This window comes from Protopterus annectens, chromosome 12.part0 (assembly GCF_019279795.1).
Source record: "Protopterus annectens isolate FY-2018-M chromosome 12.part0, PAN1.0, whole genome shotgun sequence".
Classification (NCBI taxonomy): domain Eukaryota; kingdom Metazoa; phylum Chordata; order Ceratodontiformes; family Protopteridae; genus Protopterus; species Protopterus annectens.
In genome coordinates this window covers 234,904,345-234,923,244 of record NC_056746.1, presented here as the reverse complement: position 1 = coordinate 234,923,244, position 18,900 = coordinate 234,904,345, and the positions used below count along the sequence as shown (strand labels likewise).

At 40.7% G+C, this 18,900-nt stretch overlaps 1 protein-coding gene across 1 annotated transcript in view; it reads left to right on the top strand.

Annotated features, from left to right (window-relative positions):
* Window positions 1-18,900, top strand: part of UBFD1 (ubiquitin family domain containing 1) — an 896,669-nt gene that overhangs the window by 44,246 nt on the left and 833,523 nt on the right. The window contains exon 2 of the mRNA XM_044089298.1: window positions 4,286-4,606. Coding sequence (XP_043945233.1) covers window positions 4,303-4,606 — 304 coding nt within the window. The 5' untranslated portion in view covers window positions 4,286-4,302. The remainder of the gene's footprint in view (window positions 1-4,285; window positions 4,607-18,900) is intronic.

The following is an 18,900-nucleotide window of genomic DNA, read 5'->3' as shown; positions in this document are numbered from 1 at the left end:
TGTGGCACCAATTGCATGAGGACCTGTTGTACAAGCCATGTAAAGTTCTGGATCTGTCCTTTGCAGTCCCGAGGAATCAAATGTTTTTCTGTATGTGGGAGCATAACTTATGGAGTTTGAGTATTCATGAGGCAGGTCTCTGAAAAGTCATGTAGTTAATGTGGTAAGAAGTCCAAGTACCTTGGTATCCATTGATGTTTGAAAACCAGACATCCATAGATGCAGCGTGTGGGGAAGTATTCCCATGCTCTTGTTGATGCAGTTTGTAATGAACCACACACACCCTCTGTCGAGATGCGTTGTCAGTCTGTGCCTGTACCACTTGCATCTCCCTTAGCCTACGCAGACGCACAGCACTGTCAGCACAGGTAAATGCTGCTGAGCACTTAATGCTGCAGCAGTGAATATGGCTACAAGGTATGACACAGAAATGTCAGAATACTCTGCATTTTATGAGTAGTAGCACTTTTTATTCTTCTCATTCAGATGTCATCATTCATTCATTTGCTTTTACGATATCATTTTCATGTGACTGTGCACTTATTTGCTTGTGCTTACATACTTTGCAATGCAGACCATTGTGCAGCACAGCAGCTAGTGTCTATGAATCACCAGTACCCTACAGTTTGCTGAAAAGCACACAGTATGCCCTTGTATTCTATGCAGATTGTCTGAGTTCTACCCAAGTACAACATAATTTGGGTTTTTGCCGTTACATACAGCCACTCAGAGGCAGTCCTGTGCAAACCTGTGCATTTTTAGTGCCGTCATGTATAGCAAGTGTGCAGTGCATGCCTTTATATCCGGTACTTTATAGTATGCATTTCGTGTCCATTTTCTTTGTTTCAGAAAGGCAGCAACATAAAAACAGTAGACAATGGTGTTGCTAGAACAGATGAAACTAATGGTAAGCATTTTAAGTGTTTTGAATGGGAAGGGCATTACCGCAATCGGAGATGAAATTTTGTAAAATACTCAAACTCACAAGTTCAAGAAATTATTTCCTGGTTGTTGGCTGTGGACAAAAAGTAGTATAAACAAGTTAGAACAATGATCTGCATTGACTCATTTTAGTGTCAGCCTGGGAGATCCATATGGTTAAGTGACTCAATCAGGGTACACGGAAGGCACTTGGAGGCTGTGGTAATCAAACTTAGGAGTGCTGCAGAGTATGTCATTTGTAGTCTTAAGCCTATGTCCCAGACTGTTTTTGAATTTATTGTTAAAATTAAAGGTAGAAAAATGTTCTTCTTGCCTACATATTAACTGATGTGTCACTGAAGATTTTATAAAAACAGCCGAATTACTCACAAGTACCGTCTTTCTACATAGATGTGAAAAAACAGTACAAGCAGCAATGCTGTCACATAACTTGTGTATAGTCATATTGTTTGGAACCATGAGATTACACTGCCAGTGTAGCTGAAGTCTGACTTGTGTGATGGCGCAGTTGAAGGCAGTAGCTTTTCCTCACATAGTAGGAAGCTGCCCATTAAACTACAAGCCAAGTTATTTGAGCTAAATTTAGCCTATGCAGTCAGGAGCGTCAATTTATTTTAATCGTGGGTAAACTAAATTTAGAGCTGAGCCTTAATATGTTGCTAAATCTTCATCAGAAGTCACTGTCTTCAAAGTGCTCGCCTATATATTAGAAGAAAAAAAAAGAGGTCCTCTAAGAGTATTTTTTAAGTCAAGTTATTGGGAGTAGTTATCAAACTCTGAAGCTTCAGTCATCAAGTAAGTTGCAAAGCTCAAGAGTTTGTTGGATGCAGTTTAATTGTCCGTTTGAGTGGTATGTGTTGTATTTGGTAGGTAGTTTTAATACACTCAAGGGTTTTGTAAGTATTGGTTGTATGGCATCTGCAGTCCGGCTTAGTGAAAATACTTTGGCTGCTGTGTTATAGACTAATGCAAATGGATTGAATGTGTTTTATAGCGGTTAAAAAGCATAAAACGTGGTGACCCTTTAAACAATTTTAGTAATGTTTAGTCATGGCTGTGATTAAACTCGGTTGCTTCTATTAAAGAGCTATCCTTTTTTTTTTCTTCTTTTAAATCTTATTGAAACCAGAAGATTCAGTAACACATTTTCATTATTGTTATCTCTTTTTTTCACCTGGTAAGGGTTACAGTGACATCAGAGTAAACCTTGAATCACTTGAGTGCATGTTAGAGCTTGCGGACCTTAGACCAAAAGGATGTCTACAAATGAGAGATGCTACTTCTAGGTCTTCAAAGTGGACATCCAGGCTGTGGCTGTGTACTGGTACTCTGTCTATGAAAACTGTGAACAGTAGAGGTGAAGAGACATACCCAGGTCGGAGCTTGTAACCTGTCTTGAATTAATTCAGCTTGATGCTTGTAATGTAGCTGTAGTTCCCACTACATCCTTACAAAGAATGGATAGCAAACAGCAATTCTGCTTCTTTGTACTCCCACATCACACACTAGGACACAAAGTCATAAGTCTTCTTCAAGTCTCAATTTTTAAAGACTGAATTAACAATCGAAGGCTTAAACATCTGGTTTAGTGTTCGCTGCATAGGGTCTGTAGTTTTAATTTTGTATCTCCTGTTCAGTTCTGTTTCTGGCCAGCTTGCCTTTTCTAGCTGTCTGGATTCAGAATTTCTAGGGGTGCTGAGTGTGTGTGTGTGTGTGTGTGTGTGTGTGTGTGTGTGTGTGTGTGTGTGTGTGTGTGTACACCCCTTGTTCACCCACTGGTCCCCTTTTGTAAAGATGAAATCCCCATCCCAGTTTAACAGTTCAGAGGCACTGACCTTGCCTTCCCTGCAGCACTGAAGAGGCATGTAGCCATGCCAGACCATCCCTGTCCATTCCTTTCAGCTTTTCTGACAAGATTTCATCTACAATTATGGCCTTACCACTTTGAAGACCTCATGCAGCCACCGTAATTCAAGATGTGCTAACAGGATTGCACAGTCTTTTGGGTTAAAGGAGTTTTTTTCAAGTGTTCTGTCTACTTGTTGACAGTCTTCCAGTTGTGGTCAGCACTTGCTTAGCTCGATACCCGTTATCTTATTTAGCACAGCCTTATATGAGCATTGCCTAGAAGGGCACTTTTTTCACCATGGCAGCTTCTTTAGTGCTGGTGTTCTCCAGTTAGTTGTAGGGTCAGCATGCCAGACACAAGCCACACCCTTGACCACAGCTCCTCTCTGCTGTCTCTGTGATTGACATCTTCAGTATTAAACTCATTTTGATGATGTGCTCATGGCTTCACTTATCACTGGAAGTAGGTGTTACTCTAGCTTTTGTGGAAGCAGTATTTCTCTCTCTTAGTGACGCTGCTCATTTGAGTTTCCCATGCCTGTCCCACCAATGCCCTTTCAATTTCAGCTTTACCACCTAGTGGTGATCAGTTGACAGCTTTGACCTAGTCGAAAGACTGTTTAGGGCATTAGCTTCAGGTGTTATAATGTGACCATAAAGTCTATTGCTGACCATGTGACTATTGCAAGTTGCTGTGGTAGCATGTTCACTCCTGAGTGTCCTTTTGTCATGGTGTTTATGGCCATTCCTTGACTAGCACCGGAGTCCAAAAACAATTCATCACTCTGGTTTAAATTCAGGGAACAGTTCCTTCAAGTCCCACTCCGTTTATCGTCACTCATTCTTTGCAGGTAAGAATCTGATGAGGATACAGGCTTTCACATTGCCAGACCATATATTTATTTTGGTTCGCCCTTACATGCATTTAATGAATTTTTAAATATTTATAAGGTGTGCTTAGCTTTTAATCCTGTCTAGTACCTTTTTGCCCTCAGTTCACTGTGTGTTTCATTTGGGATATTGACCATTATCGTGCTGAACGCATTCAAAACCAATGTGAGGACTCTTCACTTACACTTTTTTATTTTTTCATTGTTAATTATTTGCACTTATAGTAGCCAATATACTCTTGGGAATAGAGCCAAATGGTTAGAAACTCTTTGCGGTGACATTAAGAAATGTCCACTGTTAAGCAAATTCACATCAGAACTGGTGCCCCCTCCCCCCAAAAAAATTCAGATTGCAGATGATGTTCAGCCAGTGGCAACTGTACTTGGATGCTGTTTACAACCACTGCTGCAACACAAACCTCCAAACATGAAAATTTAACTCCTGGTATGTCACTTAATTTTTACTTTGTGTAATTTGAACTTTTGTGAAGTAATTACTGCTTAAGTAAAAAAAAAAAAACTGATGGTAAAATATAAAGTAGATGGCAATTATTTTAAGCAGAGTATACTAATTAGCCCTGTTAATTGAGTTATCTGTTTTACAGCCATAGAAGTTACTGCGATGGAAGCTGAAACAGAAGTTGAGAAGGAGAACAACAGTTGTATTGAATCTGATGAGAAGGAGAAGAGCAGCTGTAGTGAAACTGGTGATAGCAACACACAGCCTGTAGAAGCAGGAGAGGCAGAACATGCAGCCGATGTGGAAGATGCTTGCTCTCAGGCTTCAGTCAGCAATGGATCTGACTCTACTACTGACAAGGAACTGGTAGACCTAAAGATAATTTGGAATAAAAATAAGTACGATGTGAAGTTGCCTTTGGATAGCACTGGAACAAACCTGAAAGAAAAGATTCATGCACTTACAGGTAATTGCATGTACAGGCATGGGTATGCATGCATTATATTCTTTGTGATGTTACAACTGCAAAATACTATTGCAGTGCACGTATCTATTAAATAATTCATGCATTTGCATGCACAGGTGAAAATTTGTGTACAGTTTTCATAAGAGTGAAATATTAAATATATTGAGGTATTAACCTTTGCAAAAGTGTGCCTTGCATCATGTCCAACAGTGGTACCCTGCATCAGTGTAGTTTTTAATTCATTCTCATGGCAGAGTGGTATTGTGTACATAAAGTGCACCCTTCAGCAGTGTTGTGCCCTGTTTAACAAAGTTATCTTATGGCAGTGAAGTACCCATGTGACATTAGTAACCCCATGGTAGTGTAGTATAGTGTTTGGAGCAGGTACTACAGGGTCAGTGCAGTACATGTTAAATGAGTGCTGTGTGAATTGAGCAGTACCATGTCCATTAATGGTACCTTGTGGCAGTGTAGTACTGCATGGCAGTGTGCAGCCATATCTAGAGATGGTACCCCCTGACAGTCTAGTAGCATGCCCAGTAGTGGGACCCTGTGGCAGTGTAATAGTAGTACTTATAACAAAGTATCGCCATGGCAGTGTAATATGTCCAATGAAGTACCCATGGCAGAGTTATACCATGTAAAACAAGGTTAACTCATTGTTTTTTAGTACCACATGTGACCGTACCCCTTGGATGGTAAATGTGCCCATCAAAATTTTCCCTTGACCATATAATACCACATCCAGCAAAGGCATTCTGTGGCAGTGCAGTACCATATATTGCAAGGGTGCTTAGTGACGTAATAGTACTATGTTTAGCAACGGTACCTTGTGACAAGAGTTGTATTATACCAAGCAAAGATTTTATGTGACAGCCTGATCGCCAGTCCACAGGATATCAAAGGCAAATGGAAACTCCATAGAAGCTGTACTTCCCCAGACACAGCTGCAATGAAAAATGGAGTAATTTGCCACAGAAGATAAAAGAACAGCCCTAAGGAGAATGAAGTTGGGGAAAGCAGCAGGCTCAAATTAGGTCACAGCAGATATGATCAAGATATTGGGGAGTTAGGGGAAAAGTGGCTTCAGAGGGTATTTATAGTAGTATGGAGATCCTAGATGACTGGAGAAGAAGCATACTCGTGTCACTTTACACAAACAAAGGGAACATTCACAACTGTGGGCAGTGCAGAGGTATCCAACTCCTCTCATACTCATGAAAATTCTGGCGAGAGTGATTGATTAATATGGAGAGTAGTAGAAAGGTAAGATGAATATGGAGAGTAGTAGAAAGGTAAGATGAAAGATGAACACTTTGGATTCAGATCAGGCTACGTCATAACCAGCCTAATGTTTCAGGTGAGACAGATACTTGAGAAGAAGCTTGAGATGACAAAAGAGTCCAGTTGGGCATTCTAGACCTGGAGAAAGCATATGAAAATGTCCCAAGAAAACTGATTTGAACAGTCCTGCAATGGTTCAGAGTCCCAGAAACATTGGTAGAATTAATGCAGACTATTTTCGAGGACCCAATGACACAAGCTTGAATGGTGTTTGGATTGATAGAGAGATTTTCAGTGGAAGTCTGTGTGTGTTACGGTACAGCTGTAAGTCCACTGTTCAAACTGGTGATGAACTATGTCTGCACACAGGTTGAAGGGGATAGAGCAACAAACTTCCTGTATGCAAATGATGTGCCATTATGGGCAGACTCTCTAAACAAGAACTTCTGCAAATGATTGTGGAATGGAATGCAAAACTGAATGTTTACAGGATGAAACTGAGAACATGTAAGACACTTGAAAATAGTCTAGCAGGTTAACAGCTTCAAGTAGCTGGAAGGAATGGTTGATGAGGGAAGTCTGAATGAGGCAGTGAAAGCTAAAGTCAGAGGGGCTGCAGCCAACTAGCAAAGTTTGTTAGCAGTTGTGTGTAACAGAAGAATACCAAAGAAGCTGAAAAGTAATGTGTGACCAGTTATTCGTGTATGATGCAGAAACCTCGGTAGTGAAGGCAGAGCAGTTGAGGAAGCCTGGGGTGATGGAGATGAAGTACCCAATTCAGGTGGTAGGATGAACACTTTAAGAGAGACAGAATGACGAAATCTGCGCAGAAGCGCAAGTAGCTCCAGTTGCAGAGAAGGTCCAAGAGAACAGATTACGGTGGTTTGGGCACGTGTTGGAAAGCGGAATATAATCTGGTGGGACAGACTGGGAGAAAGTGGAAACCTCAACATCCAGCAGAGAGATGGGATGGATTATGTGAGAGGAGCCCTGCCACAGTGATGCATGACTGTCAGAGAAGTTACGAGAGTGGCATTGAATCGGGAGAGATTGTGATAGTGGATACAGCACTCCGAGCCTAAGTAGAAAATCGGGGGGGGGGGGGTTATGATGATTTAACATGACTGTATAGGACTGTGTCTGCAAGGTAGGTCGTGGTAGTGTAATATGATTACATGCCCATCAAGGGTACCCTAAACAGGTGAGCACTTTGCCCTGCAAAGTGTTTAAAGAATTAGAAAAATGCTTCTACTTTTAATTTACTGCAGTATGTAACAAGTAACCAGCAAATCTCCTGCCTCCCACGTAACACTGCTTTCATCCTAATCGTAGTACAACTACTGTCCTACTTCACTTTTCTGATACCATAACAAAATAGAAACACCAATAACCTAGTATCTTTCAAATTCCTTGACTTGTATAAAGCATTTGACACAGTCTCCCACCATAAACAATTAGAAAAACTGTCCTTATTAGGTCTCTCCTCTACTTCCATGTCCTGGTTTTAATAGTTACTTAGACTGACACCAGACAGTCAAATGTCAGCAAGAATATTCTTCATTTCTACACATTACTGTAGAAATACCACAAGGTTTCATACTTTGATCTCTTCGGGTTAACATATTTATAAATGGTCTATACACACTTACTAAGCATGCCACATTTGTGCATTATGCAGAGGATTCTTCGCTCATCTGTATAGCCTCCAAAAGCATTTTATACCTGCAGAATCTTGGCTAGACAATTCACAATTGCTACTCAGCCTTTTAAAAAAAATACTGATTTTTCACACCTAAAACACTTTCTCAAAGCTAAACTCATGCCAAAATAACCTAATTAACTAATTGAACAGGTCCCTTAACACAGTGCGTCTAATAGTCAGTATTGACAACAATATGGAATTTGACCTACACTTCCAATTGGTTATTAAAAACCCACCAAAAACTTGGTGTCTTGTATAGAGCTAAACATTTTGCTATAATTTCTCTAGTTCTATTACAGAAGTTTACCTACTGCCAACCCTATTCTATACCACCCTCCTTTTCACTAACATACAAACTTCCATACAAGCAAAGCTGAAGCAGTGCTATAATAAAATGGCTCATTTTGTTGCTGATTGCCCATTCCGAACTCATTGTTCTGCCCTTAAAACAGCTCAACTAGCCCAAACTCCTACATCACCTCCATTATAGTTGGCTGCTAGCTCATAGTCTAATGTATTACCGTGACAAATATCTTGCACTAAAAGACATGTTCCACACTTCCACCCAAATAAAGGTCCTTGTTCTAAAGACCACCTCCTCCTCTTCATCACTAAAACCTAAAATGCAACAGGGTTTCATTATACTCAAACTCAATATCTAACCTTTGAAATGCCCTTCCACCAGCTCCCAGTAAGAGAACACCATATAACATCATGGCTATGTAGTTGTACATCTCCAGAACACACACACCATACTACAATGCTCATTGTTCTTTTTGTACTATTCTACCTCAGATGTCCTGTCTCTTGCTGTTTACTACCAATTGACTTTTGATCTGCTCCACTTCCTACTGACGTATCACCTAAGCTTCTCTGTACCTCACACTTCAACAATACCACAGTTTCTAATCAGACATATTGCTAACCAGCATTCTAAATGTAATTAGTACTCAGTAGTTCTCTAATTATATCTGTGTCTGGATAATGCAAAAACTGTTCTTTAAGCCTTTACTGTTTGTTTGTGCTTGTCAGTTGTAAATGTTTAGTATTTACTGCATCTGTTCAGGTTTTTCTCTCTGGTTCTGCATTAAAAAAGGGGTCTTTTTGCCCAGCTGGACTACCCCAGTAAAGTAAATAAATAAAATGTGCCTTGTGACAGGGTAGTACCATGTCCAGAAAAAATACTCTGTACCATTGTATCACCATGTCCAACAAGGGTACTCTCTCTGGCAGTGTTGTAGCATGCCCAGTAGCACCAGTGTAGTACTATATTCAGAAAGTATATTCTGTACTATTGTAGTTCCATGTCCAAGAAGTGTGCCTTGTGACAGGGATGATAGCATGTCCAGCAAGGGTACTTTATGGTCATAGTACTACATGAGTAAAAATCAAAGTGTGTATCCAGCCTAGTGCTTGCATAGCAGTTTTGCATTTCCAGTTCTGTATAGTTTTTGGCTGTCATACTTTTTTTCCCTAGAGAGATTGGTTTACTCTTGCGGATGTTGTTGTTGCTGTTAATTAAAGTTTTTATCTGTCCTTGATCATAGTAGTAGTATTACCTGTGATTTCTTGAATTGCTATTACTTTGTGCAGTCTAATTTTAATAAATCACATTTGTATACTGTCAGCCCATAGTAACTCCTTATAGTGTTTTGTATTGAAGCCCGTGGGCTCTGAAGTATGTGGAAGGGAAGTAGTGTAGTAGACACACTACTAAAATGTGTGTTACATACTATGTGGACTTGCTAACTGAGCACCTAATCTAAGCTTCTAATATAGAAGAACCCCCCGCTGCAGGACTTCTGGTCTTTTGTTGGCCCTTTTATCCCCAGTCCATCTATGCATGCTTTCCAGACTCAAGTACTGTACAGGTATTATAACAAGGGGTGCACTCAGTTAATTTATATATACTGATGTGCATTAAACTGATACACTGTGTTAGTGGCATCGCATAACTATTTAGCTTTCTGTGCTAGTGGCCAGTACCGTCTTCACTCTTCCTCTTCAACAGAGTATTGATTACACTTGTACATTTCCATATTCTTAAAGGCATTCCTTCTGCTTGTGAAAGTAGCAGCTGTTTCTCGGGCCTAGAACCACATACCACATTAAACTGTTACTCCCCCTTCACAGTAGTCTCTTTGTTTACCCTGCAGCTAATGTTAGTCACAGAATACTTGACTCTGAGCTGTCGTGTTTAACCTAAAGCCCTTTCTCTTTCATATAATAGTTGCTCTTCTAGTGTTGCTTTCCATAATTGGATTATCCTCCCATTTATAAAAATTTATTGTGACATCTCCTTTTCTTGCAGCTCTGTCTTTAGCAAAAGTTGGTTAGACACCTTTTCATCACGGTGTCTTTCCCTTTACTTGCTCTCTTGTACTGTTTCTCTACTTGAACTCTGCCTTTTGCTTCAAAAAAGATGTCTCGCCCCTCTACTCTTTTCTGCCTGTTTGCCTGGCTTATCTTTGCAACTGTAGATCCTCTTCAGGGAGGGTCACTATAACAGCAAAGTAATAGCATTTGGAGTTTGCTATCTTATGTGACTTTTATCCCAGTCAAGGTTTGTATCAGGTGTGCTAATACGTCTGTGAAAGCCTTTGCCGGTCATATTCCAGCATTCCACAGAACCTTCGTTTTATACATTTCCATCACTGCTAGGAGCAATTTTCAGTTCTTCTTGCCACAGTTGGCGCTTAACATCTCATGTAAGTGTCAGTAATTTCATCTGAGTAGCAGCTTATATTGTCTTTTTCAAAAGTCTTCAACCAGATATTATTAAAATACTATATAGTGATTGATAGATTGCGCTAGTGTGTGCCACAACTGTACTGTTGTATTTTCAATTCATTTTTTCAAGAAAATTAGTAATTTAAATAAATAATGAAGTGATGAAACTTTAGAGAGTCATCTTCAGAAGAGGCAGCAAAAGAATTTGTAAGAAAAAAAAATCAAACTCCTCCTTTTTCTGAGAAAGTTACTATTGCTCAAATGACTTATGAAAAACTGGGCTATGCAGTCATTAACAGACACATTCAAGTTCTCCTCCCTGAGGGAATTCCATTATGGCGGCACACTGATCAGCAGCGCAACTTTAGCTCTCCGAATGTGAAAACAAAAACTGAGAAAATAGTGCCATTGAACTCGTGTAAAATTCAGTTAATGGATAGAAAGTATACTGTCCGGATGCCAGCAAAGAAGAAATTTGGAAGATGTGAAAGAAAATCGACCCAAAAAGGTGGCGAGAAAACACTGGGAAGGATTATACAGCTGTTGAACAAAAAAAACAAAACTGTTCAAACTTCAGCTTTGGTTAAAAGAATGCTTCCAGTAATTTAGAGGGGAAAAAAATCATATGCACTCAGAAGTGATTAAAATAAATGAAATGCTGAAGGAATCTATCAACTCAAAAGGCTGGAAAAATAGAAGAAGCTTTAACTAGCTGTTCAGATGAACTGATAAAATTGCAAAAATCAAAGGTGGAAATGAAGAAAAAGCTGGCTGAATGTGAGGCTTCACAAGAAGAGGGGGTTTTTCCCCAAAAAACAGACTTGGAAGACAGTGAGCAGAAATAAATTGAAATTTTTGGCTGTGCCAGAGAAACTGGAAGGAACTGACTGTATTGATCTTATAAAAACAGAAAGCAACTGGACTGGTGTTTCACAACCAAGCAGGATTTGTTAATTGAAAGGGCACATTGAGCGTATGCTTTTAACATGGTCATAGTATGCTTTTAACATGGTCATAGGACGCAGCCAAGACCTATAGTAGTAAAGATGCAATTGTAACAGATAGAGTTGATCCTGACAAAACTGTCAGAAAGGCAAAGTATTAAAAATTGGGAGACAACAGTGTTGTAAATTATTCATTGTACACAAGCAGAAGAGAAATAAATTTATCCTAGCTATTGGGAAATGTTGAGAGGTAGGTGTGAAATTCAAGCTGCTGTATCCAGCTGTCCTCTGAGTATTTTTGCCTGGAGTTTCAGACATTTCTTGATGCAGAACAGGCTAAGGAGAAAGTAAAGCTTATCCAACAAAAAAATGTGCTGCAAGCAGAAGGGGGCTCTGCTTCTTATTCTTCTGACAGTAAAGTTCATACAGAGACTTTGCCAATGAAACCTTTTCCCCTTTTCCAGTGTTCCAAAGGAAAATGCTTGCGAGATGGTAAAAGGCAAAGGAGTCGACTGGAAGAATCGGGAGCAACTTGGACTTAACCAAAGTAAATGTTTGTCATTTAGTATTTGTATAAAACATATGATATAAATAGCAAGTTATGTATAGTATAGTAGTTTTTTGTGTATTGTATAGTCAGTTGCATTTCAAACATTGGGGGAGTATTATTCAGTGACTATTCTAAAATTACAAGTATGTTATAAGAAATACAGGCTTTACAGTAGAACAAGAGAAGAGCTAGACAAAACAAGTTTGTTACTATGCTGTAATCTTTGGCTGCTAAGGTGGGTTATAAAAAGTACACAGATTATATGCAGGATTAAGATATTTTTTCTTCTTTTTACAAGGGTAAATCTCTGGATTTATGCCCTTGATTTAAGCTATAAGCAACTTTTTTTTTCTAAGCAAGGGATCTGAATTACTTACACATAGTAAGGCCTTTTTACGTTTAATTCTGTTAGCTGCCAAAAATTACAAGAAGGTAGAAGTCCAAAGTCTAAACCAGCTGTATTTGAAGTATTGAATATTTTAAAAAGAGGTAAAATAATTGGAAGAGAGATCTTTAGAGAAGGTAAAGCACAAATTGCGTAGAAATAAGTGGAAATTGTGAGAACAGTACATGCAGAATAATGTTCAGGAGTAGGAGGAATAAGGTTTAAGGGAAAGCAGGAAATCCATTTATGTAATGTTGGACTGACTGATAATTACAAAGAAAAAGTGTGTTATGTTGTATATGTAAATGGAGAGAAATGTTATTTTTTTCTGTTAATGTATATTTGTTTCAAGTGATAAATATAATTAAGGGGATTAAAAACTTCTCACTAGTTGTGGAAAGAAGACATTAGTATCTTCATCCATACTGTCATTGTATTCCCTGAGATCATGTCTGATCCTGGGGTTTCAGTGGTGATGCACTTAACACTTCACATTGTTTTTAATTTAGGTCTACTATAGCCATGTCTTTGTCAACCTGTATCTTAATGCTGACATCCTTTCATTAGAAAATATATGAAAGGCAGCTTTCCCTCATATGTGAAAAGGAAGATATTTGAGAGTTGAGGAGCTCTCTGAGCATGTAGCCCAGGCCGGTATGACCCTGACCTTGAATATCATCTTACCCTCACCAAGAATGATGCCACAATATGAAGACAAGATGATCAATTTCAACAATTGGCTTAAGTATTGGGTGTCATTCAAAGGCGATCCAATGCCTGTCAGCCTGGGATGACATGCTCGACAAGCCACGATGCTTCGCTAGGGACGGCTTGCACCTGTCACCCCCTGGGCTTTCTGATATTGGCAAAGGCTCTTGCCACCCCCATAGTGCCTTTTTTAGGCAAGGCTCAAAAGACAAACCCACCTCCATAGGTATCACAAGGGATAAGAAACTGAGTAATGCTACTCAATGCTAGAAGTCTAAACCTCAAGATGCACGCACTCGAAACTCTCCTTAGCATGGAGAACATCGATATCTGTGCAGTATCAGAAACCTGGTTCAAGGCTCCCGAGAGCACCCCAGCACTACCAGGTTATAACTCATACCATGCTTTTCAGCCCCAAAACTTGGACCGAACCACAAAAGGAGGGGGAGTATCAATATTCGTCAAAGATACCCACACCTTCAGGTTGGTGGCACAGCATGAAGCATCAGAGACTATCCATTTGCAACTAACTGTGGGTAAAACTGCCTTCCAGTTTATAGCCTGCTACAGACCACCCTCCCAAACCCAGGAACCCCACTCTGCCTTCCTGAGAACACTGGAAAATATGAAGGTCTCTCCAAACACCATTATATTGGGCGACTTCAACTACCCAAACATAGACTGGGAGCATTACTCTAGCTCCAACACCCTAGCCCAAAGGTTCCTAGAATTTATAAACTCAGATGCTATGGAACAACTTGTTACCACTCCCACTAGAGGGGAAAACATACTGGACCTGATCATCACCAACATGGGGGCTCTATGCTCCAGACCAGAAGTGTATCCCTCACTGGTAAGATCAGACCATAAACTAATCTCACTGGATATTCACATCCCGACCCCACCCCCTGCCCAGAAAACCACAGTGAAAAACTTCTCTAAAGCAAATTTCACACTCCTCAAAACCGAGATGGAATCCTTCAAAGCCGCCGGGCCTGTGGAAAATACTGCCCAGACCGCAGAATCCTTTATAAACGCATTCTATGAACACCTTCAGGAATGCATGGATCATGCATTCCCAAATAAAACCAAGACCCAATCCTCCAAAGGCAGACGTCCTGTCTGGTGGACCCCAGCCATAAACAAACTATACAATAGAAGGAGGAAGCTACTACATGATAGAGCAAAATCCCAAAAAGGGAAGGCATCTCTGATCAGTATTAGCAAAAAACTACGGGCACTCATAAAATCGTCTAAGGCCAGTTTCGAGAGAAAAATTGCACAGGACACTTAGGATAATCACAAGGCTTTCTTTAGTTATGTTAGGAACCTGGGTGGGAATTCCCAGATATGCTCAGAATTAGTCCAAAATGACAAAGAATACACCGAACCCACAGACATTGCCAACATCCTAGCTGACTGGTTCAGCGCAAAACCCCCCCCCCCCCACCAAAAGGGCAAATATCTATCCCAGCAGAGTGCTGCCCCCCTGACATCTCAGATGCTCAGGTAAGAGCCGCCCTCTCCAAAGCAAAAAAAACACAGCATCAATGGGACCAGACTGTGTTCCGGGCTGCGTCCTACATGAACTCCAAGAAGAGCTAAACCCAAACATAAAACTACTGTTCAATCTCAGCCTTACTACAGGATATGTACCCAAAGAGTGGCTTACAGCAACAGTGGTCCCTCTCCACAAAGGTGGTGCCTCAGCGGATCCTGGAAACTATCGCCCCATAAGCCTGACTAGCTTGGTCTGCAAAGCTATGGAAAGGATCATCATGGACCTCAAAAATAAAGATATTGAGAACCTACAGACACTGGATCCTACCCAGTTCGGCTTTAAGGGCAGATCCTGCCTCTTAAACCTGGTCGATTTCTTTGAAACGGTCACCAAGGCCATTAACGAGAGGAAGCTGGTCCACACAGGCTACCTAGACCTCGCAAAAGCCTTCGATACAATACCCCACTCGGGCATTATAGATAAGCTCACCAGCTTAAATATAAACCCCTATGTCACTAGATGGGTTGCAAACTGGCTCAAGGACAGAACCCACATGGTTAGAATTGCTGGAGCCATGTCAGACTCCAAACCAATTACAAGTGGCGTCCCACAAGGCTTAGTCCTGGGACCTGTCTTGGTCGGTATATATTTCTTGGAGGTACAGGCAAACATGGAAGGACTGTGGCTGACCAAGTTCGCAAACTAGGTGCCATAATAGACTCTCCAGTCGACACAAGCATCCTACAAAAGGGCCTCATAGAAACAGACAACTGGTGCCAGAGCCATGGCCCTCAAGCTAAACGCCAAAAAGTGTATAGTCATCCCCTTTGGCAAAAACAAAGTGCCCACAAATTACCACATAGGTGGTAATCCATTAAGTACAGAAGAAGTAATTAGGGACCTGGGGACCCAAGTTGATAGCAATCTCTCATTTGACAACCACGTGGCCAAAGTGGTTAGAAAACCATTTTATATAGCCCACCTAATCATGAAGGGATTCACATCTAGATCAGGGGAGTTCATCGTGCCTCTTTACTCATCCCTCATCAGGCCCATAATTGAGTACAATGCCCCTTTTGGGATGTACCTTACCAGACACCTGCAGCAACTGGAAAGACCCCAAAAGTACCTCACCAAGAGGATCAAAGGGCTCAAACAGATGCCATATGCTGCCCGGTTAAAGAAACTCCAGCTCTACTCAGTGGCATACCGCCTGCTGAGAGGCGATCTGTGCCTGACGTATAAAGCCATGTCCAACCCGGAATTAATGGACATGCTGCACCTCAAAATCCAAATCCCATCGAACTACGCGCTCGAGAACTTGAACCTCAGCACTGAAATAAATAGGACATGCTGGAGGGACAGATTCATAACCCAGAGGCTCCCTTCACTCTGGAATAAAATCCCAGTCCAGGTTAGGCAGAGTCCCTCATTGACTCTCTCTTCAAGAGGAATCTTGAGTGGATGGGAGATTGTAGGTTTACCCAGGATATCACTTCTGTGTCACTGTTAGACAGAGGCACAGTATACTAATCTCGAAAAAGGGCGTAGCAAAATTCATTTAAAATGGGTGGCGAAAGCCAAACACACTCTGGCTAGGCTTATAAATGCCCTAGGGCAGATAGTCTAGTATGAACCTATGATTTTTCTCCTTCCTCTCAGGATTCTGATAAGGAGAAGTTTTCAACTCTGGTGTAAAGAGAGTTCACCAGAGAACATTTCTTTCTTGGATGCTGCAAGTTTTATGGGGGAAGTTTTTATCAGAATTCTTGGCAATCCTTTCTCATCTGGAAACGGAGAGAAGATGAGGCTCCCAAATTCAGAGTAGACAGTTTAATGTCTCTATTACAGTGTTCAGGATCCTTTAAAACTAAATTGACCACCATCTTTGTACATAGGCTGTGTCAATACACTGCTGACGTGCAAGTCACCATTAGCTAAGACTGGATTTGTGTAGCTCACACAAAGCAGATCTTCTAATCAGAGTGGAAAGCTGTCCCTCAAGCATCTTTAAGATTTCTATTAGATCATAGGGGATTACTAGTATGTCAACCCTAGCAGGCCTTTAACCATAGCCATACTTCCCAAAAAATATTTTCCAGGTTTTGGCCCTGTAAGTTATTGTGGGGGATATATAACACTGGCATGGCGGTCAAGCACTTGTATGGTACTTTTCTCTATTGGAGACGCATATGTCTCCTACTTAGAGAAGAAGATATCATAACCTTTACAATACCTCTGTGTTTAGCAGAGTTGGCAAAGAACACTGCTTCACAAGGATGGGAAGCCTGTTCACAGAAGGGGCAGTCTGAGATGCATACCTGCCCTCCAGCATGTCTTATTTATATTGCAGATGAAGTTTAGGTCCCTGGAGCAGGTGTTTCTAATGCTGTTTGTTTAGCAGATGTGCAGAATGTCCATTAAGCTTAGATCAGAGAATGCTTTGTATGTCAAACACAGATTGTCTGTTAGCAGCCTGTAGCAAACAAAGTATAAGAATAAGGCTTTGAGGCTGTCTGCATAGGACATGTTGTCTACACCACAAATTATTTTTGTGAGAAACCTTTGTGGATGCTGCAGTTGTTGCATTTGCCTGGTCAGGTACATACCAAAGGGGGCATTGTATTCTATGATTGGTCTAATGAGGGCTGAGTACAATGGAGCAATGGCATCCTTGAACCTAGATGACATACCTTTTGCTTATAAGTTGTGCAACATAAGACTTCTTACTTCAGTAGATGCATGATGGTCAAAGGCCAAGTCACGGTCTAAAATTTAATTATTTATTTACATTTGTTGACCGGGTCAGTCTGGACACAGGTCCGTTTTCAGCGGAGGCCCGGGGAGAAAAGCTCCACATTAAGTATTACTTGCATTATACAGTTAAAAAAACATATCATTTAAATATAGACATTAGTCCAGCCGAGGATGTAAGACAAGAATAAAACATAGATGTAAAAACAGCTGTAGGACATAGTCCAATTTTAAAATATGGTGACAATATACTAAACATGGTTACAAATGTAATTGAGATTCATCAGTGAGCAATGGATACAATCTGTTTTTGAGGTACATAACAGCCACTAGCAGTTGTTGCTACAAGAAGTTAGTATTATGTGGTGGGTAGCACCAGAAGGTATACATATACTAGAAGGTAGTATTATGAGTAGCCAAGCTTGCTAAGAGTAGGTTGTTGATAGTGGGTCGAGAGAGGTAGTGGGTGGGTGGAGTCCCAAATCCCTGACAACTGATCTACTTTCAGTGAAGTATTGTCAGTGTGGTGATTTGTAGAGGTGGCATCTTTCTAAAAGACTCTGGCACCTATTTTTGGTCAGTATCAGGCCTTCCTTGGGGGGGGGGGGTATTTGTGTTTTGGGGGGGGATTCTACACTTAATTTGCAATTGTTTACAAACTTGGTTAGCTAGAGGCCTCTAACACTCTCTTTTTCTTAAGAGAAGTAGATACCAACACTGAATCCTGAAGGACTCCACTAGTAGTTGGACTTTTTCTGGAGGTAGACTCCTGTATCCTGACTTCCTGGATCCTATCTGTGATCTAGCTGGCTAATTCAGTTGAGTGAAGTAGTGGTTTTATGCCCAAGTACCTAATTTAGTGAGCTTGTCTACAATGCCGGCTTGGGATGTTGTGTTGAATACCTTGGCCTGGTTAGGGTAGGCAGTACACATAATTTTGTCCTTTACCATCGTTTCATTGACTCTTCTCAGAAAAGTCTACTAAGTTGAGTAGGCATGACTGGTCCATGACAAAATGAAACCGAGATGGATCTGATATCCTGAAGGTTTCCAGTGTCATCATTTATCTAACTTTATATTTATTCTTTTCATGGTTTTACATATGAGATTAGTAAAGGTTATGAGTCAGTGGTTCTTGGGTCCATAGATAACTCACCATTGTCTAGAGGGATACCAGTAGCAGTCCTCCATTTGTTCTGCGCTAAGCCTGTTTGGAGGCTACAGTTAAATAGTGACTCTAGTGGGTCTGATGGGTCATGCTTTATGCTATTAAGGAGGCATCCTGGGATATTATCAGGTCCCATTAATGCAGTGTTTTGGGCCTTGGAGAGAGGACTTCTTCCTGTTAATAATTGGGGGGGGGGGAGGTAATGGTCGGGAGTATATTCTTGAGTGGTGTCTTGAGGATGAGATTGAGGTAAATTTGGAGCTGAATTTAGCCGGTGGATTTGCTACATCTTCTGGCTCGGTATAAGTTGCTCTGTTTATAATTAGCTTGTCTTTGAGGTTGCAGAAATAGCTGAAGAATGCCGTTATGGTTGTCTTTAGCCTGGAGGCTAGCTTTATTTCAAACTTCGCTTTGGTAAACTTAATTGATCCCCTTAACTGTTAATTTAGTTTGAGGAAGTTCTTACCTCGCTGAGCATTGCACTTCCTAGTTTTGGACCTGATTTTCTTTCTTCTTTTTCTTTCTTCTGTTGTACAGCCTATTAATGCTGAGATTATACAAAGTTGCC